Source organism: Ambystoma mexicanum, chromosome 12 (genome assembly GCF_040938575.1).
Source record: "Ambystoma mexicanum isolate Mex_15411 chromosome 12, UKY_AmexF1_1, whole genome shotgun sequence".
In the NCBI taxonomy this organism is placed as follows: domain Eukaryota; kingdom Metazoa; phylum Chordata; class Amphibia; order Caudata; family Ambystomatidae; genus Ambystoma; species Ambystoma mexicanum.
In genome coordinates this window covers 796,007,086-796,033,196 of record NC_090936.1, presented here as the reverse complement: position 1 = coordinate 796,033,196, position 26,111 = coordinate 796,007,086, and the positions used below count along the sequence as shown (strand labels likewise).

The window sequence follows — 26,111 nt, the reverse complement described above, 5'->3', positions numbered from 1 at the left end:
TTTTACCAGTGCATGCTATTTTCCTACAACTTACTAATATCATCAGATATTTGTATTGAACTCCCTCCTCCCCAAGAGCCACCACCACCACCACCAGCTGGAGGACCTACACAACAGAAAAAGCGTGGTACTTCCAAAGACAATGAAGAGGACCAAGAAGATGAGGTAGAGGACGTGCCTACCTCTAGCTAACAGAGAGAATCATGGGTGTGGCAGTTCTTTACCACTTTTGGGAGTGTACCAAAGGCTTAAGGTACCAAAGTGAAATGCACAAAGCAGGAACCCGGGGTGCTAAAACATTTTCTTCCTACAGTGGGCCGCCTGCGGCATCCTGCTGTAGGAAGAAAGGACAATCCTTTTCCAAGATTGCCACCATGGAAAAGAGAAGGCGGTGCTGTGTACAGAGCCCCTCTTCCCTTTCTATGGCCGCCTGCAGAACCCTATGACCATATTACCACGAGCACATTTTTTTCCCTTTTAAACCTATCCTACTTTCGAATAACTTTACCACACAGCCCATCCCAGGTGGACTTGGCCACTTTAACACCATTTTACATCCCTCGCGGTCATGGCCAGTAGCCAGATTGTCCGCATCATGACCTTATGCCATGACCCAGACAATCTGGCTACTGCCCACAGCCACAGGCTATTCTTCAGTCACCAAAGGTATATGACTATTTTGTGTACCTACATTATGACACTTGTCAAGAAATAAAACACATGCACATTTGCAAAACCATGCTTTAATGTCCTTGCCAATGCTCCTCACGAGATTGCTGAAAATCCGCCCATGTTTTATTTTTTCAAAACTCTCAAAATGTATGTACATGCAATAGTCATATAACTTAGCACCCACTTGACAGAATCCATTCAGTCTTTACATAAACATTGAAAGTTGAGTCTATAATCTTTCTCAGAAGTTTTGTCCACATTCGTCAAATAGCAACAAAGTTATAAGCCATCTAAAAATGTTGAAACCCCCCTCTAATTTCGCCCCCTCTTGAGAAAATCACACCAAACTTTAGAAAATCATGTATATCTAGATCCAAAATCATTTTGCCAAACGTTGTGCAGATTCGTCAAATGACACTGCATTTATATTCCTTTAAAATATTTTGGGACCCCCCCCTCTAATTTTGCCCCCTCTTGACAGAATCCCACAAAACTTTGCATAACCATTCAGAATTAGGCCTAGAATGAAATTGCATAATTACATGCAGTTTCATTGGGTGGCGCTAAAGTTATAAGCCATCCAAAAACTGCTTTTCCCCAACCCTGTAATGCAGAAATAGGTACAGATGTCCTAGGACATCTGAAGTGCCCACGGACACCACAGGGCTGCCCCAGCACATCTGGTGTGTTTGCAGACTGTCAGGGGTGAACCAACCCGTTTTTTGGCTTCTTATGGTCATATCCCATCCTCACCCCCCCCCACCTCCCCAGAGATTGATTGTTGAGTTTAACAAGTGCAATGCTGCTTTTTTTAAATTCTTTTGCCGCGCTGTCCATGGACCCCAAAAAAGTCTGCGTATCCAACATGGCAGGTGCTTCACTGAAACCAGAGCATTTCACGTTTTCTCACCACCCAATCAGCGACTGTGTCCCCATTCTGGGCCAATCAGAGGCCAGTCTGAAGACTGGACATAGATACACTAATTTAAAATTCAAAAGTTTAAAAACTACTGTACGGATTTACACCAAATTAACAAAAGCACGCTTTTGGGACCAAACCGCCGCTCCTGCCGCAAATTTGATGGAAATCCGTCCAGTGGTTTGGGCTGTAGGCGTGAGCAAATACATTTTGGGACACCCCCTATAGCTATGCCCCACCTTGACCATACTTTGCAAAAAAAAATCGGAGTGTTCCATATACAAGTTTGGTGAGGATTCGTCCAGGAGGAGCGAAGTTACAAGCCGCCCAAAAATTGCTCTTCATATGGGATTAGCAACTTAACCATAACTATATGGCCGCTACTGCAGGCCATGTAATATATATGAACGGACTGAAAAAGGGGCATCAAGCCTCAATTAATACATTAGCAGCTTTGCAGAGAAAAAAAATCTCTCAATTAATTCAGAAAAGAGTAATGGTGTTTAAAAGCTCAAGAAAGAAGAGACCATTTAAATTAACATTGGGGATTTGGCACTTCAGGGGGTGAATAAATCAAATATCTTTGGTGTGATATCAATGACAAAGATTCTACTAACCCTCCATTGAATGAATGAACACACAAATAGAAGAGTTAGAACAGCTGCTATTTTCAGAGGAATAAACTGAAAAAAATAAAGAGATAGATGAGTTGGGACGAACAAAAAGATGTATCAATGCAAGTCACTGAGTCTGCTCAGCTCTTGTTTGTGTGTCTCCGGTATGCAACTGAGGACATTTTCTGGAATATGTGTTGTTATTACACAATGTAAGGGTATTCACATCCACAACAAGGCAAGGAGGAAGGGTTGTGCTGGCTTTGCATGAGTAGAAATTGTGACCCACAAACGTAAGGTGGAAGTTTGGGCAGAGTTTGTTCCTTGCCAGTCTTCCTTTTGTTCACGTGAAGGTTGATCTTTTCATTCCAGGAATTATTAAATGTATCTATTTCTTCCAAAGAAATTGAAGTCAAAAAGCAATAACCTGTATTACCTTTAAACTTACACAAATAAAACATTGTATTAAAAATACACATTTTTTTGTGGTGGCCTGGAGCTGCTTCGATCGGCATGTCTGCCTAAGAGCTCCCGCCTGGCCCAATACGCCGTTCACTAAAAGTGCCGCTTCCAGTGCCCGTTGGAGCCCGAAATTGAAACTGCTGATGGAGGAAACCCTTCTGCGGCTGCCGCTCGAGTGGGTCCCAGCTCCGATGCTGCTCCGACCAAATGTGGTCCCTTGCCCACACTGGGACCCACTCGGCGGTAAAAATGGACGCTGCATCTATAAGGCCTGGAGACCTTCCATGAGGGGTAGGGGCTGGCATAACATCACCGCCACTAAGCCGCTGAAACCGCCAAGGTGATTCCAGCTTGCTCGCCGCCTGCCATTCGATCGTAGTCTGCCTCTGCACCCATCGAAAGACCATGGGCTGGGACTACTGTGCCCAGACCCCAGCAACCTTCAAGGCAGATCCCCACAGCGGTTGCAGGAGGTGCCCCGGCTCGTGGCTACTGTTGACTAACGGAGCCCCGCTCGTCTTCAAGCGCCCGTCTCCTACGGGCCCTCCCATCAACTCTACTGTCTCCTGCACAGCGGCAACACAGCACCGCCGAAAAGCCATCGGCGCCGACAGGTGAGCTCTGCTCACCCATCGCTTCGCCACAAAAGACCACTGCACCCGCCGAATAATCTGACGTCTGGACCTGACCTGCTGGTGGCCCGGACCATACCCGCCCTCCCCTGGCTGTGTTCCACTCACCTGCCTCCCACTCAGAATCACTGACTCCTGATCTGTGAAAATGAGCCCGCATGGGGTGGGATTCAGCGTTCACCTGCCTGGAGCACTCCGGGGGTGGCTTCCCTCGTCCCAGTCCCGAAGCGGCTGCCAGTGACTGACTCCTATCCTGCTGGCCTGCGGGGGCTACTCCTCCAGCCATCCGCCCAAGCTGCTCCCAACACTCTGGATCCCCTTCTTGCACCCTACCATCCTCCCAGCACCCGCACCCGTAGAGAGGATCCAGAAGCAACCCACAGGGACCCACCCGGCCACTTCGCCTGGGGAACTGGCCCATCCAGGATCACAGCGCCCAGCTCGGGGCTCACCGAGCCAGAGGAATGGGTTCTTTTCGGTGGTCTGGCCGAGGCTCAGGGCCCTCGGACACCAGCATCGACAGCCCTGCGGGCCTACCTCCGCCCCACGCAGAGTAACATTTCCGGGACTAGAAGTGACACATCTACCCTAGGTTCCCCGGACATTCAGAGGGTTCCCAGTATACAGAAAGTCTTTGCAACCGGAGCAAGCGCAACCACACACATCACCGGGAGGGCAGCTCAGCGAGTCTCGCCCCCACCCTCTTAATCACCCGCAACGTGAGCGCGGGGGAACCCATATCTCGATGCGGCACCCCGAAGGGGGGGGATCCCTCCCAAAGCAGAGGAACCGCATTGCACCTGCCATTTGCAATTGACAGATGCCACATCACATCAGATCCGGGGATACGAGGTGTGGAGTCGGGGGGGGCAGCTGCCACTAACTCTAGTGGGTCTCTAGAGCTGATCCCCACAAGTAAATGGGACCCCAGTACCAAGAACAATTGACAGCAGAACCCACAACCTGAACCCACGCCAACATATCTCCCCCACAACCCAACCACGCTCCAAGAGTCACCAAGGAGCATACCGTGACACGCCTTGGCCAGCAATAGCCACACCGGGGGGGGGGTGGAGGAGCAGCGCTAGGCCCGCAACTGAGCACTCTAAACAGAAGATAAGCCATATTGATTCACCATCGGCAAAATGTCTGAAACTGGGAAGACAACCAAGCAAACAGACATTGCAGCCCTCATGGCTACCTCAGCCACTGAAAGGTCTAGAAGGATTGATCCAGCGGAAGATTCCAGCAAGAATAGTGCTCTCACTCCGGCCGTACCAGAGCCCAATCCATCACAAGTAGCAACTAAAGCTGATCTTCAAGACCTATTAACAGCACTTACTAGGGAAATACAGAAAAGCACTGAAGAAGTCATTAAGAAAATCAACTCTTTGAACAAAAGGGTGGGGGAGGTGGAGCACCGAACTACCGAAATAGAATCAGAGGTCTCTGACCAAAACTTCGAATTGGAACCCAACAAAGACAGAATTGCCACACTCGAGGCAAGGTGCAACACACTGGAAGCAAAACACGAGGATTAAGAAAACCGATCTCGAAGGAACAACATCAGGGTTCAAGGAGCCCCATCCTCTATCCCAGAGGTAGAGCTGAAAACCTATATATCGGAGCTCTTTCAATTCATAATCACTCTACCGGACAGCTCACCCTTGGAGCTAGACCAAGTACACAGAACGACCCCGAGGAAAACATCTACATTCCCCCCAGATGTTTTGGCGAGGGTACATTTTTTCCAAATAAAGGAGGATATAATGCGGGAAGCAAGGCAGATGTACCAAGTTACCTTCCAGGGATCGACAATCTCATTATACCAGGACTTGGCTAACTCAACTCTCCAAAAACGGAAAACTATGCGGCCACTAACAGTATGGCTACGCGAAAAGAAAATCCCATACCACTGGGGGTTCCCCACTTCAGTAAAATTCATTTGGGAGGGATACCAGAGACAAATTCAATCAATGAAAGAAGCGGAGAAACTTATGGGCCAGAGGAGAGTAGAAGGGGACTCCGAACCTGAAGAAACAACCCACCCTCCCCGGGACAAATCTCCGGGGAGAGAGTGGACGAAAGCCAGCAGACGGCGCAGACTCTGGGGTCCCCCTAAGAAAGACAGTGACAGGAGATGAGTACCCTTCTATCGCGTCAGGGATCGCTGGCCCTCAATTCTCAAACAACGTGCACTCAGGATGGACAACGAGGCAACCTCTGAGAAGAAAAGTTGCACACCAACATTCAAACAACGCGAGAGCAAGGACTAAGATTTACTGAATCTCACTTCGGCGGCCCAGTTGGCCAACATCAAGCGTATTGGTGTCACTTGTTCCCCAGTGGCATTAGGATGACGTTTCTCCTACCAGTTCAAAGTTGGGTGGGGGGGGAAGAGGTCTTGAGAGGACAAATCGGAAGTTCAGGACATCCCAAGTTATGTCCTTTCGCACAGCATAGCAACATGCAGTAACAACAACAAGACAAATACCAATTCAACTCAATCGCAGAAATCACTTACTATCTTTACAGATCCAGGGGAGAGACGGAATATGAGGCATACTCAACACAACAGAGCAGGTGATGGCTGATACAAACGAAATAAGAATCCTATTCTGGAACATCCAAGAGATGAACTCACCTAGAAAGCGCAGATCAGTGGAACACCGGCTGGATCAACTATGCAGAGATATTGTGTTACTTCAAGAAACCCATCTATTATAAGAAGACGAGCCCCGCATAAGATTCAAAAGATATAAGAAAGCCTATTTCGTCACAGCAGGGAAGAAGAAAAGGGGTGTAGCGATATTACTGAGTGACAAAGTGCCACTGTCTAAGATCACAATAAGAAGAGATCCGGAGGGTCGCTTTCTCTTACTCAAAGGCTTCTTTGAAGAGCTGCCCATCACAATAGTCACAGTATATTGTCCCAATACATCTCAAAGCAGCTTCACCGTGAACCTTCTCTCAACCATCTTAGCCTTTCGCGAAGTCCATCTGATCATCGGGGGATTTCAACTCCGTGCCAAACCCACAGCTGGACAAAACCCCCCCCCCCACAAACGCAGAATTCACACAGGCTCTTTCCCTAGCCAGGCTGTTCAGAGAAACAGAGACAGTGGATGCCTGGAGACTATCGAATGACAACTCACGAGATTACACGCACTACTCTAATGTTCATAAGGGCTATTCAAGAATAAACTTAATTCTAATCTCCGGTGTGTTGTTCGCATGGGTAAATAACGCAGAAATCCATACTTGCATGATCTCTGATCACGCTCCAGTCTCTGTGAACCTAGCCATATATCAGGCCAAAGAAACCCTATTCAGAGGCATTGGAAATTAAACTACTCCCTATTACTAGATGTAAGCATCAGAGCAGAAGTGGAAGACACAATAATCAATTACTTCAAAGAGAACACCACGGAGTCCTCTCCTATCAACATCATCTGGGACGCAATGAAGGCAGTGGTCAGGGGCTCGCTGATCGGGGCAGGAGAGGAACAGAGAAGAATATCAAACATTGCAACAACTAAGCTGGAAAAAGAAGTGGTCCAACTAGAGGCGGAATTGAAAGCACTCTACACCAGAAAAACAGAAAGATCCCTGAGAAAGGCTAAAATAGTTCTAGAAATGCATTGCGCCGACCGAACGGCCAAATCATTAGCATATACAAAACAGTTCTATGACAGCAAAGGGAACAAAGCAAACAAAGTTCTAGCGCAGAAGCTAAGAACGATCCACGGCCGAAACAACATTCTCAAGCTACGAGGCGAAGATGGGAAGCTATGCTACACCGAGATAGATAAAATAAATGAACTGATGAGGCATCATAAATCTATAATGTCCGGAGACCCTACTAGCCTAGACAAGCTGCCGGAATACCTGAGGGCTACATCCCCCCAAAACTCAACTCAGCTGGAATCCCTGGAAGCCCCCATCAATGTGGATGAAATTACAGAAACCATCAAAACCCTCAAATCCACTGCTCCTGGACCAGACGACCTCTCCGCAAACTTTTGCTAGAAATTTGCCAGAATCCTATCACCCCACATGGCCGCCTTATTTAACTCCTTCTTGTTCGTAAAATCAGTTACTAGATCTATGGCCGAATCGATCACTGTCCTGCTACATAAACCCGGGAAGAATCCTGAATTTTCTGACTCTTGCCGCCCAATCTCACTCCTGAACAATGATGGCAAGATTTTCGCCAAAGTACTAGCTAGGAGACTGGTGACGGTACTTCCGCTCTTAATCAACCAAGACCAGACAGGGTTTATTCCGGGAAGAGGGACCCATGATAACATTAGGCGAACAATAAATATAATCGAAAGCGCCCACAAAATGAAGATAGGGATGGCCGTGATATCATTAGATGCCCACAAAGCCTTCGACCGGGTGGGCTGGGGTTACATTCAAGCGGTTCTCGAACACTTTGGATTTAGCCCAAACTTTACCTCTTGGGTTATGGCTAATTACCAAATTCCCACGACGCAACTACGAGTCAACGGCACCAGATCAGGACACATACACATATCTAGGGGCACCAGACAGGGTTGCCCACTCTCACCCCTGGTTTTTGCCTTGTCCACGGAGCCAGAATTAGACAGAACGCAAACATAAAGGGGATAATGGTGGGAGACCAAGAATACAAAATCGTGTTATACGCAGATGATGTATTAATCACAGCATCAAACTTAGCAACATCCCTGGGTGCACTATGGGAGGAAATTAGGGAATTTGGGGCCCTATCAGGATTTAACGTGAACCTATCCAAGTCTGCAGCCTTAGCCGTCAATCTCTCCACACAAGAAAGAGACTCTCTAACCCCCCTGTCACCAATCCCATGGGCCAAGGGTGCAATCGAATATCTTGGTGTCCAAATCACTAAAGACCCAACACGGTTGTACTCAAGCAAAATCCTGATAAACGACCTTAGAAAGTGGAAACAGCAGGAAATCTCTTGGTTCGGGCGAATTACCGCCGTCAAAATGAACTTGGTTCCCAGATGGCTGTACCACTGCGCAGCACTACCAATACATATCCCGGGCCCAGCCCTAAAAGATCTACAAAAGAAAATACTGGAATTTGTATGGGGAGGGAAAAAACCCTGAATTAACAAGCAAATTATGATGAAGGGGAAAGTACAGGGGGGGCTGGGACTGCCAGATATAGCTAGATATACCCTACCTGCTCAATTATCACACGCATTCTGCTGGGTGCAAGAAACAGACCCCGCGAAATGGAGGCAAATCGAAGAATTCTGGTGTCCGGTCCCCTTACCTGATCTCCCACACCTACCAAACATAAAGCCACAGGCAAATAGCGGTCCCCTATCAGCCTCGACTGTAACGGTCCATTGCTGGAAAGCTGCAGCTCGGAAATGGGGCATACGGAGCGCCTTGTGACCCCTGACTCCCATCTGACTTCTCACCGGGAAATCCCCCGCAGGATTTCCAAGCCTGGGTAGAAGGGGGGCTGGGTAAAACTAGTGACTTTATAGAAGAGGGCTCGCCCATCACGTTCGAAAGGTGCAAGACACAATTTGGAGTGGGGGAGCGGGAGAGATTCCGCTACACCCAAATCAGGCACTGGATGTCCCACAGGATAACCCGAGAAAAATGCTCTAGAGAACTAACAGCGCTGGAGCTCTCTTTAACAACACCAACCAGTAGGAGCAAGACCTCGATCATCTACTGCCTCCTAGACATGTCGGACCCCGCAAAAAAAAAGGTATATGCTAGAGTGGGAAAAGGACCTAGGGTGAGAAATAGTGGGGGAAGAGTGGGGGAAAATATTGAACGGACTACACAGAAGCTCGCAATGCATCACAAACAGGGAAGGGGGTTATAAACTTTGCTATAGATACTATATCACCCCAACCCAAATTCACAAGGCCAACCCAGATATCGCTGGTACCTGCTGATGCAGATGCCCAGACCCCGGATCATTATTTCACTTGCTTTGGTCCTGTCCAAAAGCAGGGGCTTACTGGAAAGAAATCTTGAAACATATGAAAGAAATCTCCGGTCTCTCCATACGCTGGGACCCAAGTATTGTCCTGCTAGGCGAAACTGGAAACGGGACATTTCCGATCTCAGGGCAAATACCCCGCCTATGCATGCACCTACTGCTAGCGGCAAAAATCACAATGGCCCAATTGTGGAAAGACGAGGGAGGCCCCTCGGTAGCCCTATGGTGGTCCAAATGTTGGGACATAGCAGTAGCCAAGAAAATCACGGCAATCCGAGCAGGGTCCCTGAACAGAACCCTGAACATATGGGACCCATTTATGGACTACGCGGCTACATTCCCAGCACTCACAAAGAGACCCCCACTCACCAGATGGCTTCAATGTAGCCCACTTTATTGATCAATGGATACCACTCAAAACTCGCCAAAGACAAGGGTTACACTCGTTTATGAACAATATGGACCGTCAATAATGTCAAGAAGGCCAGCAACAACCCCCTCAACCCACAAACATTCCGAGAGACACTCTACCGTGAAAGAATCCATAATTATTGCATTGTTGTAATTGTTATATTGATTTGAAAAAGCAATAAAATGTTGTCATGAAAAAAAAATACACAATTTAACCAGATATAAAGTTTCGATTCCCAAGAAAGGTCTGTCCACCTCTTTGTGCCCTGAGCACAGACAAGTGGACAAACCACACAACATTTGTAACGGTGCTGATTAACAAATGTGGTAGTACCAAAACACATTTGCATATGTCTGGTTCCCTTTAAGGACCAATCACTGCAAATGCAGTTATTGACCCCGAAAATGTAGGGGCTGACCACAGCTATCCATCCACGTGGAGTCAGTGAGCCAAACGATATTAAAGTGTTTGGAACATACCCAACACTTGAATAAGCTTGAAGGGCTTGGTTGTTTGTACTGTGCAAGCACAGAGAGCCCCTCTGTACCATCGCAAATATCATGAATGAACCAGCACTAGCAATGGGAGAATGTGGCATGGGAGAAAGATGAGGGAACAGGCATTCTCACGTGTGTGCCTTAACATCTAAGATCTCCTCACAAAAGCTCCAAAAAAGATTGCATATCCTTGTATTTTTGTTTCATCTTCTGCTCTCTTGGAATATTATTTCAATGGTTTAAAAACATACCTGTGAAAAGTTTGTATAAACTGTAGCACAGTAAAAAGAAAAAAAAAGAATATTATTGTGGCCTGGGGGCATTTCTTCAATTCATATTTGGTGAATAGGACATATTGGTTGTTTTTTTAACTTCGGTCGTATTAGTTTTAGTTTTCTAGTTTATACGCACTTCTACCTAGGGATGTTTTGATTGTGTTTGCTCTTTTGAAAATAAAAATAATGTTTTTAAAAAAAAAAAGAAAATTGACATTTGTTCAGGAGTAGGTTTCACATGCCGGAGGAGTAACATGTGCAACAGTGTCATGACTAACGCTGTGGTAATTTAATCCCTTCAAAGTTGATTTGGATTTTTTTTTTGTCAACCATGCTTTTTGTAAGAAAGTGCCATGCACTCTTTTTTGCCTAAAATGTGTGCACTGGCAAAGGGGTAAAAACGAATCAATTCATTAGCAAACTGATTTGTTAAAACAGTGTTTCTTTTATTTTTATTTAAAATAAGTGACTCTTGGAAATAACCAAGTCATACTTTTTTAAATCAATCAATGTATTATAAAAGACCCCACAGCACTTCAAAGCCATAACGATGGCAGTAGGCCCTATACAAATATCATATAACATACAAGACATGTGATTCTTAACAAAATAATCAACCTTTTTGTACAAAAACAGTTTTGCTAAAAGAGCTTTGCTTTTTGCAATTCCCAATCCCAAATCCTATGGTGGATAAATAAGGGAACAAGAACATACCTTTTGTGTCCATCGTCACTTTCAGTTGCATATTAGGTCCAGCCCCAGCTCCATTAACTGCGTAAACCTTAAAAACAAAAAATGGTAGACACGATAACGATAACTAAAATATCATCAGGAAAGAAGAGTATCTTTGAGGTTATCTTTCATATCATATTTGTGAGCCTACAGTGTGCACATGTTGAAGAGTTGGTGCCAATTTATTTCACATAAAAAGCATGCAATGTATTTTTAAAAACCTTTTGTTTTAAATAACTGCAGCACTGAGAGCATCCCAAAACATAACGGCACAGACAAAGCATCACTGTAAATCGTGGGCATTCTGTTAATTTCGAAAAATGGGGCATAAGCATGTTTATATTTTTCCATATCCTGCAACCAAGTTTATCCGATTGCAGATAGAGTTTTTTTCTATTTTTAATGGCCGCTGGATTGCTGTTTCTTGTAGGACCTTGGATATGAATCAAGGTAACCACGTACAAAGTGACCCATATGTGATACTGCAAAACTGCAGTAAGGGCAAATTGAAAGGCACCTAGCTTCATGCCTCTCCTGACTGCTGTTGCCTTTGTCCTCTATGAACTGCAATAAATTTGATGCAGTATGGCTGCTTTATGATATGATATGATATGATATGGCATTTATAACACGCCTATACACACTTGTTTCAAGGCGCAACCTTGAAAGTTTAGAAATCTATATTATAAGTAAGGCTTCCGGTTTTATGGTATTTATTTTTCTGCCATTTCTTTCTGTATGTATCCATATTTATTTTGGTTCCTTTTTTTGTGTACTTATCCACATTTATTTTTTGTCATACATATAGATAATTTGCAACCAGTACATTTCTGCATTTATTCTAATACATGTTTGTATTTAATAAAGCACGCATGCAGCCATTTAGGAAAGAAATGCAAGCTCCATTTTATCCAAAACAGCAAGGGTTGCTCCTGTGACTGCTGCTGCCTTACGATATATGCTGTCAGCAATTTGAAGAACTTTAATGCTATTTTTAAACAACCTTTACACTCTCCATGCTGCCAATCTGCAATGTGATTGGCCTGCGATGTATGAGTGACATAATAGAGAACCAGGCAGAAAGACCTGTTTTTCAATTTTTTGTCATTTTTATAAAAAATACAGACAAAAAGCTGATTGATTTCCATCTGTATATATGTGTAAAAATCAGTAAAAACAGAAAATTGGAAGCCTTAATTATAAGAACTTCACTGGGCTTTGTAGGGTTATTTAGCGTGTTTTGGGAGCACAGCACCATTTTTCAAGCAATTGCACCATTTTTTTTTCTCCTGAAATGCCTCTGTTGCAGGAGACACATTAGAGGATTAATGAACTAATATATTAACAGTACTAACATGATCTTACTCAAATAACATCATAATGTGTTCTCCAGTGCAACATGAGGTGGAAAAGACAAGTTCTAAAAGTCATTTAAACGTGCACTTGGATTCATTTTTTTTTCTCTGTTCACTGTGTTAGCTGGATGTGAAATCTGCATGCCAGGAAATGAGTAGATACAGTTTCTAAACCGTATAAGCCAAGCCATTGTTAAAAGAGGAGGATAGATTATTGTGCATTTTCATTGGTGACACGTCACATCAAGGGCTGTAACAGAGGTCTCTTGGTACATTTCGGGGAGGAAGAAAGGCAGAGGACATTTTACACAGCTCCGGGGAAGACCTGGCTGGAGATTCTATGGGGTTTCCTGATTGAAAGGTGCCGTCCCAGTCCATTGCTGACTTTCCCAGACTGAAGATTACAGTCAATAAGCACCGGCTTGAGAGACCGCAGATCAGAACTGCATGTCCTCGCTGGGGTGCTTTGAAGGAAAGCCTTGAGCCATTTAAAGAAAGCGACCAGTCCGGGGAGTTCGCATGCTAAACAGCTACAATTCACTGGTAATTATCTTGTATGAAAGTGAGGGTGCGGTATGTGCATGAGACCTATTTTAGACAGGCAGTGTAGCGATAGCTTTTCACTGTGTTCAAATGACACATTTTAATGTTGCCAGCTGAAGGCAAAACAAACGATGTAATTTTTTCTCTCTCTTGTGCAAATATGAAATGAAATTCGTAGTGTTCTTGCATTTTGTCTTTCTCATGTTTTTATTTCAGAAGAGGATTGTCTCACGAATGGTAATGTATCATTGTAAAATGAAATTGTGATAGTACAGTCTGCCTAAGAGTATTTTTGTTTCTGTTTCATTTGGTGTCTAAAAAAAATATTATGCCATAGAGGAAATGACGCTTAAAGCACCAAGTTTCTATGCAGATAAAGTAATGTTATGAGCAATTATAAATAGCTGTGTGCGTGGTTCCACTCAGTGTATATATGTGTGTGTGATTTCTGAGTGGAACATAATGAAATAGTTTGCTGGACGCATATGAGTCAGCAGAAAGAGAGGCTTCTGGAAATAGTTTCACTAATGTAAATAAATTAGTGATTATGCCACATGTTATTGCAAATACTTTATGGAAGAATAGCTCACTGGTGTAGATAAATCAGTGATAACAGCCATAAGTGGCATTCCATATGAAAATGTGATGTTCTTGAATAATGTAGAAGCCTGAGGCCTCTAGAGATCACAAGAACAGTCTAAACAAAAGAAAGGTGTTTTATATGTTGGGGCCACAAATACAACAAACAAATTATGCTCTTCACTATACCACAACGAAATGCATACCAACTAAATGTATCTGTGTACTGAAATAATGCATATCCACTATATTACTATAATACCAAACCCAATCTGAATGCAAGGAGTGATTATTGCTTTTTGGCGGTAAGAAAATACTGCTAGGCCCCAAATCTACACAAAATACCCTACATATTTATGGTGCATTGGCCGGGAAAGTGATCATAGAGCACCTACTTGGTGTGGCAAGTGTGTCTCACAACCCCATCTGTACATTAAAGGGAACCCATTTCATAATAGCAGTGTGTCACTAAAAACGAATTTCAGAATGTCTCAAAGGGAAACCACATTCTCAGACCTAGTGCAATATTTAGAGGCAAAGTTATTCGCACATGGGACGTGGTCATCAAACAGTACCTCAGAATGGCATGACCGCATTCAGGGTGAGGTGCAGAAAGAAAAACTAGACAATATTTTTGCAGAAGGCAGCATAATTCAGGTCTGCCTTCTAAGGTTATTAAATGCAGCCGATAAAAATGCAGAGAAAGACTGTTTGATACGGCTATGCGCCAAAATCTGGTTTATTTTGAATAGGTCCCTGCGAATGCTAGAAAATGACATCCAGCTAATTAACAGGTTAAAGACTGACTTAGATGGGGCAAGAAAAAATCAGGAAATGTTAAGAGCAGAATTGGATGTATGCCAAAAAGACATGCAGTTAAAGTGCAGAGATTTTGAGGACAGTGAACAAGAATTGGTACACTTAAAAGCATTGGTGGATCACATTAGACAAGATAAAGATGAGGTTGTGTCAGAGATGCAGATTTTACAAAAAGAACATTATGAGAAAGAAAGTGACCTCCAAAATGCGGAACAAGAAATTGTTAAAATGCTTCAAGAAAGAGACAAGAGGAATAAAGAATTTAATGAGTGCCAAATGCAAATGTGCGACATGCAGGAGGTAATTAATAAAAAGAGTGATGAAAACAACTATTTGCAAAACGAAGCAAACAGGCTCCTTAAAAAGTGTAAGGACTTAGAACAGCAAATGTGCATTCCCATGTCCCAGGAGAGGTGGCAGGGTACCACATTCAATGGAGTTGAGGTGAATTCTATTTCTACCCAAAGGGCTAGTGCCCCAGTGACTGGGCCGGTGACTGAACTTGGTTGCAGCGCCCTTGAGGGATTTGATACTCCCATTGGGGGCCGCCTCCAATCCCATACACCTGGAACCAGGGTTGAGTCACCAAGTAGTGCAATTCCATGCATTGCAACAAGCAGCCCCATATAGATAATGAAATCCATTAAAGCCCTGATCAAACCATTTAAAAAAAGAGGGGAATGCTGCATTGAGGATCACTTTGAAGCGGTTCATGACATTTTTAAAGCACTACAGATACCTAAGGAACAGTACAGGCAATATTTTCATTTAACTTTAGATGCCCCGACGGCCAGTATTATAAGAGGATTGAATGAACAGCAGAATATGACATGGGCGGAGTTCGAAAAAGAGATCAGGCGTCATTTCTCTCCTTTCCAGTCATTGCAGGAGGCAAAGAAAGTTGCTTATACAATCACTGCTGGGCCTAATACATCTCCTTGCTAGTTTTTACAAGACTTAAAAAGAGCATTTTCTCGCTTTGATGTATCTTTTGACCCCAATTCCAATGAGTTTAGAATTGCCTACTTCTATGGGCTGCAGAAAGACATCATATCCCAATTGGTCCGTGAATTTGACCATGACAAGTCCCTGGAATGGATTGTACACCAAAGCACAAAACTATATGAGGTACTCTATTGTCAGGGTAGAGAAAGTGATAAAATGAGAGATACTAGACCTAAATCTAAAGAACCCTCAGCAACAGTGATGGAAATCAGGTCAGCCAAAATGTCCCTTGAGTCTGCTCAAAATCCAAGTAAAAATAATTTGGCGCCTGAACAGAGGGGTAATCAACAAAGGTCATCACACACTGCACCAATGTTCCAATCACATGATCCTAGTAATAGGGAGAGTTACATCACCCCCAGGTACTTAGGAGATAGTCCCCGGGCAGGCTATTGACCTGATATGTCAGGTATGAACAATAACCAGAGACAAAATCAGGATCAAAGAAATGATGGTCCTTATCAGACATTAGAACACAAAGCAGATTTTATCCCAATACCATGATATATGGTAATCAGGATAGACCCCGATATGTGAATCGACTTGCTGATAATGGGAATCAACATAGGGGCCAGTACCCACAACCTGAGAGACAAGACATGAGACAGAACATGAATTACACTTCACGTCAGTACAATGATTCCCCACCAGGGGACTACAACCAAAGGATGGGTGCACCCTGCTCCCCTCCACAAATGAATCAAGAGTTCAGGAACCATCCCAATACAAATCATTCTCCTGAGAGGTATCAGAATAGATCCAATCAGGGAGAAAACAACCAATATCGATCTAGGCCACAGAGAGAGGATTCTAGAGAGATGGAAAGATTCCAGTGCCTCGAGGCCCAAGTGAAAATGTTGGCTGAGCAAATAGGAAAGCTCTGCACAACACAAAAACAGTCATCAAAGGAGGGGGCAGATGGCCATAGCAAAGATCGGGGGCTTCTGAAAAGTGACTAAGTACTTATGATACCTGCAGCGCCGAAAAGACAGTTTGCTCTGATGTAATTTTGCAAAATGACTCTGAGATGCCTAATGATTTAAAAGTGAAAATACCAGTACATGAACATGTAACAGAAAATGCAAATACTTCTAAAAGAGAGGCACGGTTTAACCTAGAACTACATCAAACATTGGCGATATGTACAAATGAAATAGGAAAACCTGAAAATCCAAAAGAACAAAGAGACAGGTTTAAGAAAAATGACTCATGCATGGGGAATACCAGTGAACCGGGAGTAAGTGGCGATGCTATAGCTCCTTCCCTGGGCAATCCAAACAATGACCAAACACAGGCAGGAAAAAGAAATACTCAAAAGGAGGGTACAGGTCAATCACCTGAAGAATTCTTTGAACCACATATTTTTTAAGAGGTTAAAAGGGCTGGTATCATACTGAATAATCACAAATGCACAGAATTAGACAATGACAAATTGCCAAGTGATGTTGTTACACATGTTCAGTTGGAGGTTTGTAGTGTGACCTCTGATGATACCTGGATGGATGGGCGAACGGTGGCCACACTCCAAAAAACCTCTGAATATGGGGAAATGAATAAAGTCTCTCACACAGGAATGAGCAAAAAGGAGGGAAAAATGTCTTTCCATTTACCGATGTGCTTAGCCAAAAGTGAAAAAGGCCTGAGAAAGGTGAGCCCTGAAATCAGTAAGAATTTGCATTTCCTATGTGTATTAGAGGAAGTTGAAGACAGGTATTATGCTCCCATCATTGTGGAAGAAAAATGCCATACATTCGCAATGATTGCAACTGGCGCACAGGCCACAATTATGTCTAAAGAATTAGTAAAGAGTATCAATGAAGGGAGATCCCCGCAGAATCAGATCACAGTAAAAGAGAATCAAGATCCAGTGCATAATTTTAACAGGGAGGAGGTGCCTATTATAGGCGCCACCGAGGTTGACTTAAAGATAGGTAAACACAGAATGAAACAGGAGGTATTGGTCACATCCATTTGTGATATTCCATTTCTGATGGGAACAGATTGACTGAAAAGGTTATCTCCGCTCATAGATGGGGTGTATGGAGTACTGTGGTCCTTAACAAAAAAACCATTGAGACCTAAGAAACTAAAATCACAAAACAGCAATATAAATGAATGTCACACCATTGCAAAAACAAATGATACAGTGGAGGTGCATCTCCAGAATAGTTGCATACCTAGCGTCATTGTTATATTAATGTGTCAAGACAAGATGCAGAGTGAAAATAAAAAATTACCTGTACAAATATACTTAGACCCAAGGAATGAATGGCAAACTGCCATAGATGAGCACAACTTACGTTTTTATTTAAAAGAGAAGACATGCAAACAGAATACTGCTCCTAGAGCAGGTTCAGAAAAACACATTACCACTCTTGCTGAAATACACATGGAAGATGAACAACAATGGGTTCATGTTGGGATAAATGACTATTCTAAAACAATAAACGCCACTTTAGCGCTTGAACAGGAAAGGAGCTTCATTAACGAGAAATTGTTGCAAAAAATAATGGAAAGGGAGGAGATCCCGAAATTTGAAAACCGACTTGTAGGTAGATGCATGCTGAAAATTAGCATTAGACAAAAAACAATTTACCATAATGTTCGGATAGTGTGTGGAACACAAAATGACTTTTACATGGGCAATGACATCATGCACAGAATGTGTATGGTGCTAGATTTCCTTAATCAAAAGATATGGTCACGCATAGGTGGGCCGGCACCTTAATTTGAAGACAAAAGAAGGGCTTATCATTGCGCACAGCTGGTCCCTTATGCAATTGAATTACAAATGAGGAAAGATACTGTTATCCCTGCATTCACAAAGCAGTTTGCAATAACACTGAAATGCAAAAATGGACAGCAGATAAAAGATTCTGATGCATTTGTATGTCTGAATGAATCCATAAAACAGCAAGGCCTGGATTATGAATACATTCCATTGGTAGATGTGGGTGAAGGGTCTGTAAAAATTATGGTGAATAATAAAGGTTATCAGAATATTCATTTAGAGGAAAACTCCCCAGTAGGAATGGCCATACAAAAATCACATTACACGCAGATGTAAATAACATGGTGATTGGAAATATCCCTGAAAAGTATGTAGATGCTAAGGGTGAATTGCCAGAATTCCTGGACTCTCAGCCCAAAGGGATATTTAAAATTCATTCTGTGTACCCTTATGATTCAAGCGAGACAGTGTGCTGTCATCAAGAGGATTGCATAACATTTAACTTAAATGAAAATGAAATAGAATATCAGCCCATTGAAGTGGAAGCTGATATGCCAAAACATTTAAATGTGGCAGCTTTACAAAGAGACACAGCCACACAATTAGAGGAAAGCGCCGAGATTCCCATGCCAGAACATTTTCCAGAATTCCCCAAAATGGTAGAGGAGCAGATTTTGTTAGCGGATGCATGTGACAATGAGGAGGATAGGAATGAATTGAGGAAGATATTTATGGAGTTTAAAGATGTATTTGCAAAAGATGCTTATGATTGTGGGCTAACTAATTTACATGTGGCCACACTTCCGGAAGGGTGTAGCAGAAGCCCAGTATTTGTACGCCAGTATAGACTACCGATGGCATGTTTAGAATCATTGGCAGAGATTATTAAAAATTTGGAGTCGCAGGGAATCATCAGGCCCATTCATAGCACATCCAATACATCTATATTAGGTGTGTTAAAACCAAACGCTCAATGGCGACTCTGTGCAGATTTGAGAGAGTTAAATAAAAGAGTGCCAGTATAAAAATGGCCACTGCCATTCATTGATCAGGGATTAGCTCAGGTACATAGTTCAAAAGTGTTCACCATATTAGATCTCACCTCTGGATATTGGTGTGTGCCATTGTCAGAGGAGATACAGAATTTATTTTCCTTTTCATTTGATAAGACTCAATACGCATGAGTTAGAACTCCATTAGGGTATGTCAATAGTGGGAGTAAATTGGGAATTTTTTTGAGAATGGCTATGCCTGATGCAGCAGAAAGAGGAACCATAATTTATGTGGATGATGTCCTGATAAAAAATGAAAGCTTGAAAAGCCATTTTGATGAAATAAGACATGTTCTTGGCCAATTGCAGAAAGCAGGCGCCAAAGTATCTTTACAAAAAGCACAATGGTGCAGAAAAAGGTGAATTTTCTAGGCCATGAAGTGACTGAACATGGACTAAATCCGCAAAAGAAGAAAATAGAGGCCATACAGAAACTAAAAGATCCTAAAAATGTGAAAGGGGTAAAAAGTTTATTAGGAATGACAGGCTATAACAGAAAGTTCATTGAAAATTATGCTGAAATCACTCAACGTTTGACTAAACTGCTTAAACTGAATACACCCTGGAAATGGGAAAAAGAGCAGTCTGAGGCAGTGGCTAAATTAAAGGAATGTCTTGTAAAGGCACCATGTTTAGCATATCCCATAAAGGACAGGGATTTCTTTATAGGTTTCTCTGAACATTGAGGGGCCGATTCATGGAACAAACGTGCGCTGAAAATCTATGCGCAAGCAGGCGCAAGCAGGCGCAAGCGCGAAAAAACAGGCACACGCGCACACGTGCGATTTATGGAAGTCCCTGCGCGTGTTTTCCTCGGGATGTGTGCCAAACCCGTGCATGGCGCACACATCACTGAAACATCCGAACGGCGTGCGCGACGCGCACAGTGAAAGCGCACAACCTCGGCGCACACACCAAAAAGGGGGCGGAACACGGGGCGTAATGCGCGGAAAGGGGAACAAGGTGCGAAAATAAGGGCGTAACTGGGATGTACTGCTGGGAAGCAGACGGAACGCCCACACGCATGCGAACCACACGTATTCATGGAATCGAATAGGGCAAAGCCACGCACGGCCAAAGACACGCACAGGCCTAAACACGTCCGCCACACGAAGACAGGCGGTAGCGTCCCTGCGCATCACAAAAGCGCCAATATACAGCAATGATGAATGTCCCATACTGCTATTGTGCCTGGGGTTCGCGTGAAGTTTTTCACGCGATCGGGCCTGGGGGAGCGGGCTATGTGTATTACGGGGGTTCGCGTGAAGTTTTTCACGCGATCGGGCCTGGGGGAGCGGGCTACGTGTATTACGGGGTTCGTGTGAAGTTTTTCACGCGATCGGGCCTGGGGGAGCGGGCTACGTGTATTACAGGGGTTCGCGTGAAGTTTTTCACGCGATCGGGCCTGGGGGAGCGGGCTACCACTCACCATCTGCCTTGCGTGTAGAAGAACGCGTAGCCAACACCCGCTGTGAAGTAATAGTGTGTGAACCCCAACGGCTGGAAAACACACGCACCGCACCCCACGAAAAGCACGTACAGAGCAATGTAAAGGCACGTGGGATCTACAAGCCCTGCCAGGGAAACGCCCGTGCGCGAAACGTCACAGACGCGCTTACGCACTAAGGGCCTTTGGTCCAATGAAATCGCGTATGCGTGCTGACGCGCTTATGCGCTAAGGGCCTTTGGTCCAATGAAATCGCGTATGCGTGCTTACGCGCTAAGGGCCTTTCCTCGATTTACACGCAGATGAGCAAGATTTTCACGTGCCAAATCACTCCGTATCAAGCTGGCCACGCGTAAGCACATGGAAGACCACGCTCCTGCCCAAAAGGCCGAATTACTGCCCCCCAGAGCCCCGAGCAGCCTCCCATGAGCCATCTGCTGCTGCCTGCCTGCCTGCCTGCCTGCTGCCACCGTGCCCTGCCATTTGGTGCCTGCACATCAGCCATCTGCAGGGGTCCATTTGCTGTGTCCACCCCTGCTGCAACAGAAGACTCCCGACTGGGATACCATCGCTCCACAGCCCAGCCCCAGGAGCCAGTTGCCCACCCACTCCTGCCTCTGGGTTGCCATGTCGGGCACTGCAACATCTGGCACCACTGGCAACCCCCGGCCAGAGAGGCAGAGGGGCACCAGCTTCACTGCCACCGAAGTTGGTGTCCTGGTGGAGCAAGTCCTGGGGCAGTATGATGCCCTCTTCGGAAGTAAGCGCGCCAACAAGGAAGGACGGACTCGGATCAGGACGGACATCGTGACTGCCATCAACGCAGAGGGGGTGGCAGTCCGCGACTACCAACATGTCAAGAAGCGCTGGGATGACTGCAGGTCCTGGACCCTCTTGAAGGCCCGGCGCCTCATGGAGGAGGGCGGGGCCGCATGAGTACCATCCAGATGAGGGTCCTGGAACACGTAGGCCCAGCGCTCCACGCCCAGATCCTTGAGAGGCAGACCTGTCTGGAGTTGAGCGGTAAGTGGCCAAGCATTGCTGTGTGAGACAGGGCATGTCGCAGTGTGCTGGTTGTCTTATACTTGCCTGTATGTGTGACATAGGCCATGTATGCATGTGTGTGTGCAGGGACGTCATGCATGTGAGACCAGTAATGTGTGAACCACACGGTTGGTGCATGTGTTCAAATGCAACATGGGTTGCCCTATGCGGAATGGCCACATGAAAGCATGCCAGTCTCTGTTCCTGGACATGGGTGGGGGTGAGGGATGGGTGCTGATGCCATGTACATGTATGCTGTCCATGTCTGTGTGTCTGACCTGCGTGTCTGTGACTTGTGAATGCCAGGGATGCATGACACATGTCTGTCATAATGTTCAGGTTCACTGATGCAGCCTAGTCATCCTTGTATCCACTGTGTCTGTGGTGTACAAGGCCAGATGGATGAAACTAGGGTGAAGTGTGTGCATGTGATAGGCATGGCCCATGATGCATGTGAGTTCCAAAACAACATTGTATGTTTCAAGAATCCCTTGGACATGTATGCTAATGTCCATAGCATGCGCCATGCCTGTTACCGCATGTGTTTTACCTGCACTGACCCATGTGTTGTGGAGGGACATGATGGAAGTGATCTTTGACGGTGCCACTCATCTGCTATTGCTTCCTGCCTAGGGGACCATTGTAGAGTACCCTGATGCTTGTGTTCTATGTCTCCCTCTACACAGCGCCACGTGAAGAAGAGGGCGGAGACGGCGCTGTGGAGCAAAGCGGCGGGGATCGCCCCACGGCTGCAGCGGAAGGGGTGGGTGAGCCCCCACAGGGGCTTGCAACGCCGGAAGACGGGGTGGAGCCATCCAGGTTGGTGGTTTCCACAGAGGAGGAGGAGGCCGCTACTGAGGCGCACATGGGGCCTGGTGGGGGCATCCCTGCTGGTGCAAGTGTTGCAGTCCAGGGGCAGGGGCAGGAGGCAGCACAGGTCGCCGTGGAGGGGCCTGTGCATGTCACTGTCCCTGACACTGTGACTGCACCACCATGCACCAGCAGGGATGCCCCATCCCAGACCCATCCGCAGGTAGGGCGGATGTCCATGTCATCTGACTCCCCTCCACCTGCGGACGAGGGGACCCCTGGCCGTATGGAGAAGGTCCCGATTGGTGTCGTGTTGCGCACAGGTGCCAGGAGGAGCATGCACGTCATCACGGAGAGCACCGTGCCGACGTGGCCCAGTTGGGATCGGCCATGGTCGGGGGTTTCCTACATGTGTCAATCTGGCGACCCTCTCCTCCTCTGTGGAGACTATGCACCTGTCGTTCTCCATGCCGTCTTCCGGCCCAGATGCCACCAGGGCCCCCTGTGGACCTGCCCCGACCAATGCAGCCAGCTCGGTGGGGATCCCATCCCTGCCACAGTCGGGAGTCGGAGGTCCAGCAGGGGTGGACACACCAGCAACTGGACCCCAGCAGATGGAAGATGTGACAGCATCATCGGGCAGGGCACGTGCACGACGGCGTCGGTGGATTCCATCAGCCTGGATGCCGTCGTGCTGGCACAGGCAGTTGCGTCGGAGGCAGCGGCAGGCTCGACGTGGGAGGCATCATGGCTCGGGGCCATCAACATCAGAGGTGCAGGCATCGGCCGGAAGGCAGGAGAACCCTGGAATGGGAGTGGCTTCCGTGTGGGAGCGGTTGGGCCAGCAGATAGGTGCGGAGCGGCAGCAGGCAGGAGAGGAACGGCTCACAATGGTCAGGGCGGAGAACTCCATGCAGAGGGCGCTGAGGCGGGCTGAGTGCCTCGAGGGTCTTCGCAGGGAGTTGGAGCTGGACACTGCTTTATCCCTGTAAGACCTCGGGGCCAGGGAACATGCCAGTGAGCCGTTGGACTAGCCCGCTGCCCTTGTAAATAGTTATGTAGTTAGTGTTAGGTTTCCTTTGTTTTCGCATTTTTTTTGGACCTTTTGGACAATGGGCCACATTTTTGTATATAGTTTTTTTTTATTAGGTAGTGTTGTTAGATAGGTTTAATTTCTTTTGTGGGATCATGGACCCTGGCTTGTTCATCTGTACATAGTTCACTGTTGGATTTTCTTTTCATTTTACAATTTACCCATGGAGCAATGGCTTTCAATTATAATTTCCCATTGGATTTTCTTTTGTGGACTGTGACTTTGGACACCATTCCTTTGGATTATGATTTTTGGTTTTGCATTTTTTCACAGACATGCTTCTTTTTATTTTTTTACATTCCCATTTCTGTTTGTTTATTTTTGATTCAATTCATGTTTCCTTTAATACATATTTTTTGATCAATCTTCAATGTGTAGTATCATCTCATTGGTTTCATGCATATCATGATATGGGTTTTGGAATTCACTGACACCCATTGGGTGTATGTGAGGGACATGTGTTCTTTTCCAAACTTGCAATTGGTGTTCTATCATGTTATTGCCATTTCTAAGTGGGTGGATGCAATACTCGGGTGGGTGTTTTGCATTTGGAGGCTGACCATGGGGTCCAGGGATCTAGATTGTGATGACATGTTGGCTGGGGAACATGAGTTGCGGCCTGGTGGAGGGTGCCCCACAGTGCTGGGGGTGGGGGTGCAGGAGAACATGAGTTGGACATGAGTGGGGGCCTGCTGGCAGGTGCCCCACAGTGCTGGGGTGTGGGGGTGCAGGGGGACATGAGTGGGACATGAGTGGGGGCCTGCTGGCAGGTGCCTCGCAATGCTGGGGGGTGGGGGTGCAGGGGGACATGATTGGGACATGAGTGGGGGCCTGCTGGCAGGTGCCTCGCAATGCAGGGGGGTGGGGGTGCAGTGGGACATGAGTGGGGGCCTGCTGGCAGGGGCCTCGCAATGCTGGGGGGTGGGGGTGCAGGGGGACATGAGTGGGACATGAGTGGGGGCCTGCTGGCAGGTGCCTCGCAATGCTGGGGGGTGGGGGTGCAGGGGGACATGATTCGGACATGAGTGGGGGCCTGCTGGCAGGTGCCCCACAGTGCTGGGGGTTGGGGGTGCAGGGGGACATGTGTGGGGGCCTGGTGGAGGGTGCCCCTGACTGGTGGGGGGGTGGGGGTGCAGAGAGACAGGAGTGGGGTCCTGGTGGAGGGTGCCCTGCACTGCTGGGGGGTGAGGGTGCTGAGAGACATGTGTGGGGACCTGGTGGAGGGTGCCCCTGACTGGTGGGGGGTGGAGGTCTGGTGGAGGGTGCCCTGCACTGCTGGGGGGTGCGGGTGCTGGGAGACATGCATTGTTGATCAGTAGTGCAAGGTGACATGTGGCTTGGCTGGGGGGCATGCCCATGGTGGATGGGCTGCCTGCGGGACATGAGCAGGGGTGCAGGGTAGTCCCCCGTGGTGTGGGCTGCCTGCAGGGGTCGTGGAGGTTGTAGAGCGAACACCTGGGAGGACCCACACGGCCAATTCACGTGTAGTACTCCCAAGAACCCCTGAAATACACGTACCCTGCTGAAATCGCGTGTGGAACTTCCCGCGCACCCCTGAAATACACGTACCCTGCTGAATTCACGTGTGGAACTTCCCGCGCACCCCTGAAATACACGTACCCTGCTGAAATCGCATGTGGAACTTCCCGCGCACCCCTGAAATACACGTACCCTGATGTAATCGCGTGTGGAACTTCCCGCGCACCCCAGTAATACACGTACCCCGCACGCACGGGGCCAATCGCGTGTGGAACTTCCCGCGCACCCCTGAAATACACGTACCCTGATGGAATCGCGTGTGAAACTTCCCACGCACCCCTGAAATACACGTACCCTGCTGAATTTGCGTGTGGAACTTCCCGCGCAACCCTGAAATACACGTACCCTGCTGAATTCACATGTGAAACTTCCCACGCACCCCTGAAATACACGTACCCTGCTGAATTCGCGTGTGGAACTTCCCGCGCACCCCTGAAATACACGTACCCTGCTGAAATCGTGTGTGGAACTTCCCGCGCACCCCTGAAATACACATACCCTGATGGAATCGCGTGTGAAACTTCCTGCGCACCCCTGAAATACACGTACCCTGCTGAAATCGCGTGTGGAACTTCCCGCGCACTCCTGAAATACACGTACCCTGATGTAATCGCGTGTGGAACTTCCCGCGCACCCCAGTAATACATGTACCCCGCATGCACGGGGCCAATCGCGTGTGGAACTTCCCGTGCACCCCTGAAATACACGTGCCCTGATGGAATCGCGTGTGAAACTTCCCGCGCACCCCTGAAACACACGTACCCTGCTGAATTCGTGTGTGGAACTTCCCGCGCACCCCTGAAATCCACGTACCCTGCTGAATTCGTGTGTGAAACTTCCCGCGCACCCCTGAAATACACGTACCCTGCTGAATTTGCATGTGAAACTTCCCACGCACCCCAG

General features: G+C 46.5%; 1 protein-coding gene across 12 annotated transcripts in view; it reads right to left on the bottom strand.

Annotated features, from left to right (window-relative positions):
* The window catches only part of PTPRQ (protein tyrosine phosphatase receptor type Q), a 2,012,995-nt gene that overhangs the window by 404,959 nt on the left and 1,581,925 nt on the right, over nt 1-26,111 (bottom strand). For all 12 annotated transcript variants that reach the window (XM_069629300.1, XM_069629298.1, XM_069629293.1 and 9 more), the window contains one exon: nt 11,174-11,240. In XM_069629300.1, the coding sequence (XP_069485401.1) occupies nt 11,174-11,240 (67 nt within the window). The remainder of the gene's footprint in view (nt 1-11,173; nt 11,241-26,111) is intronic.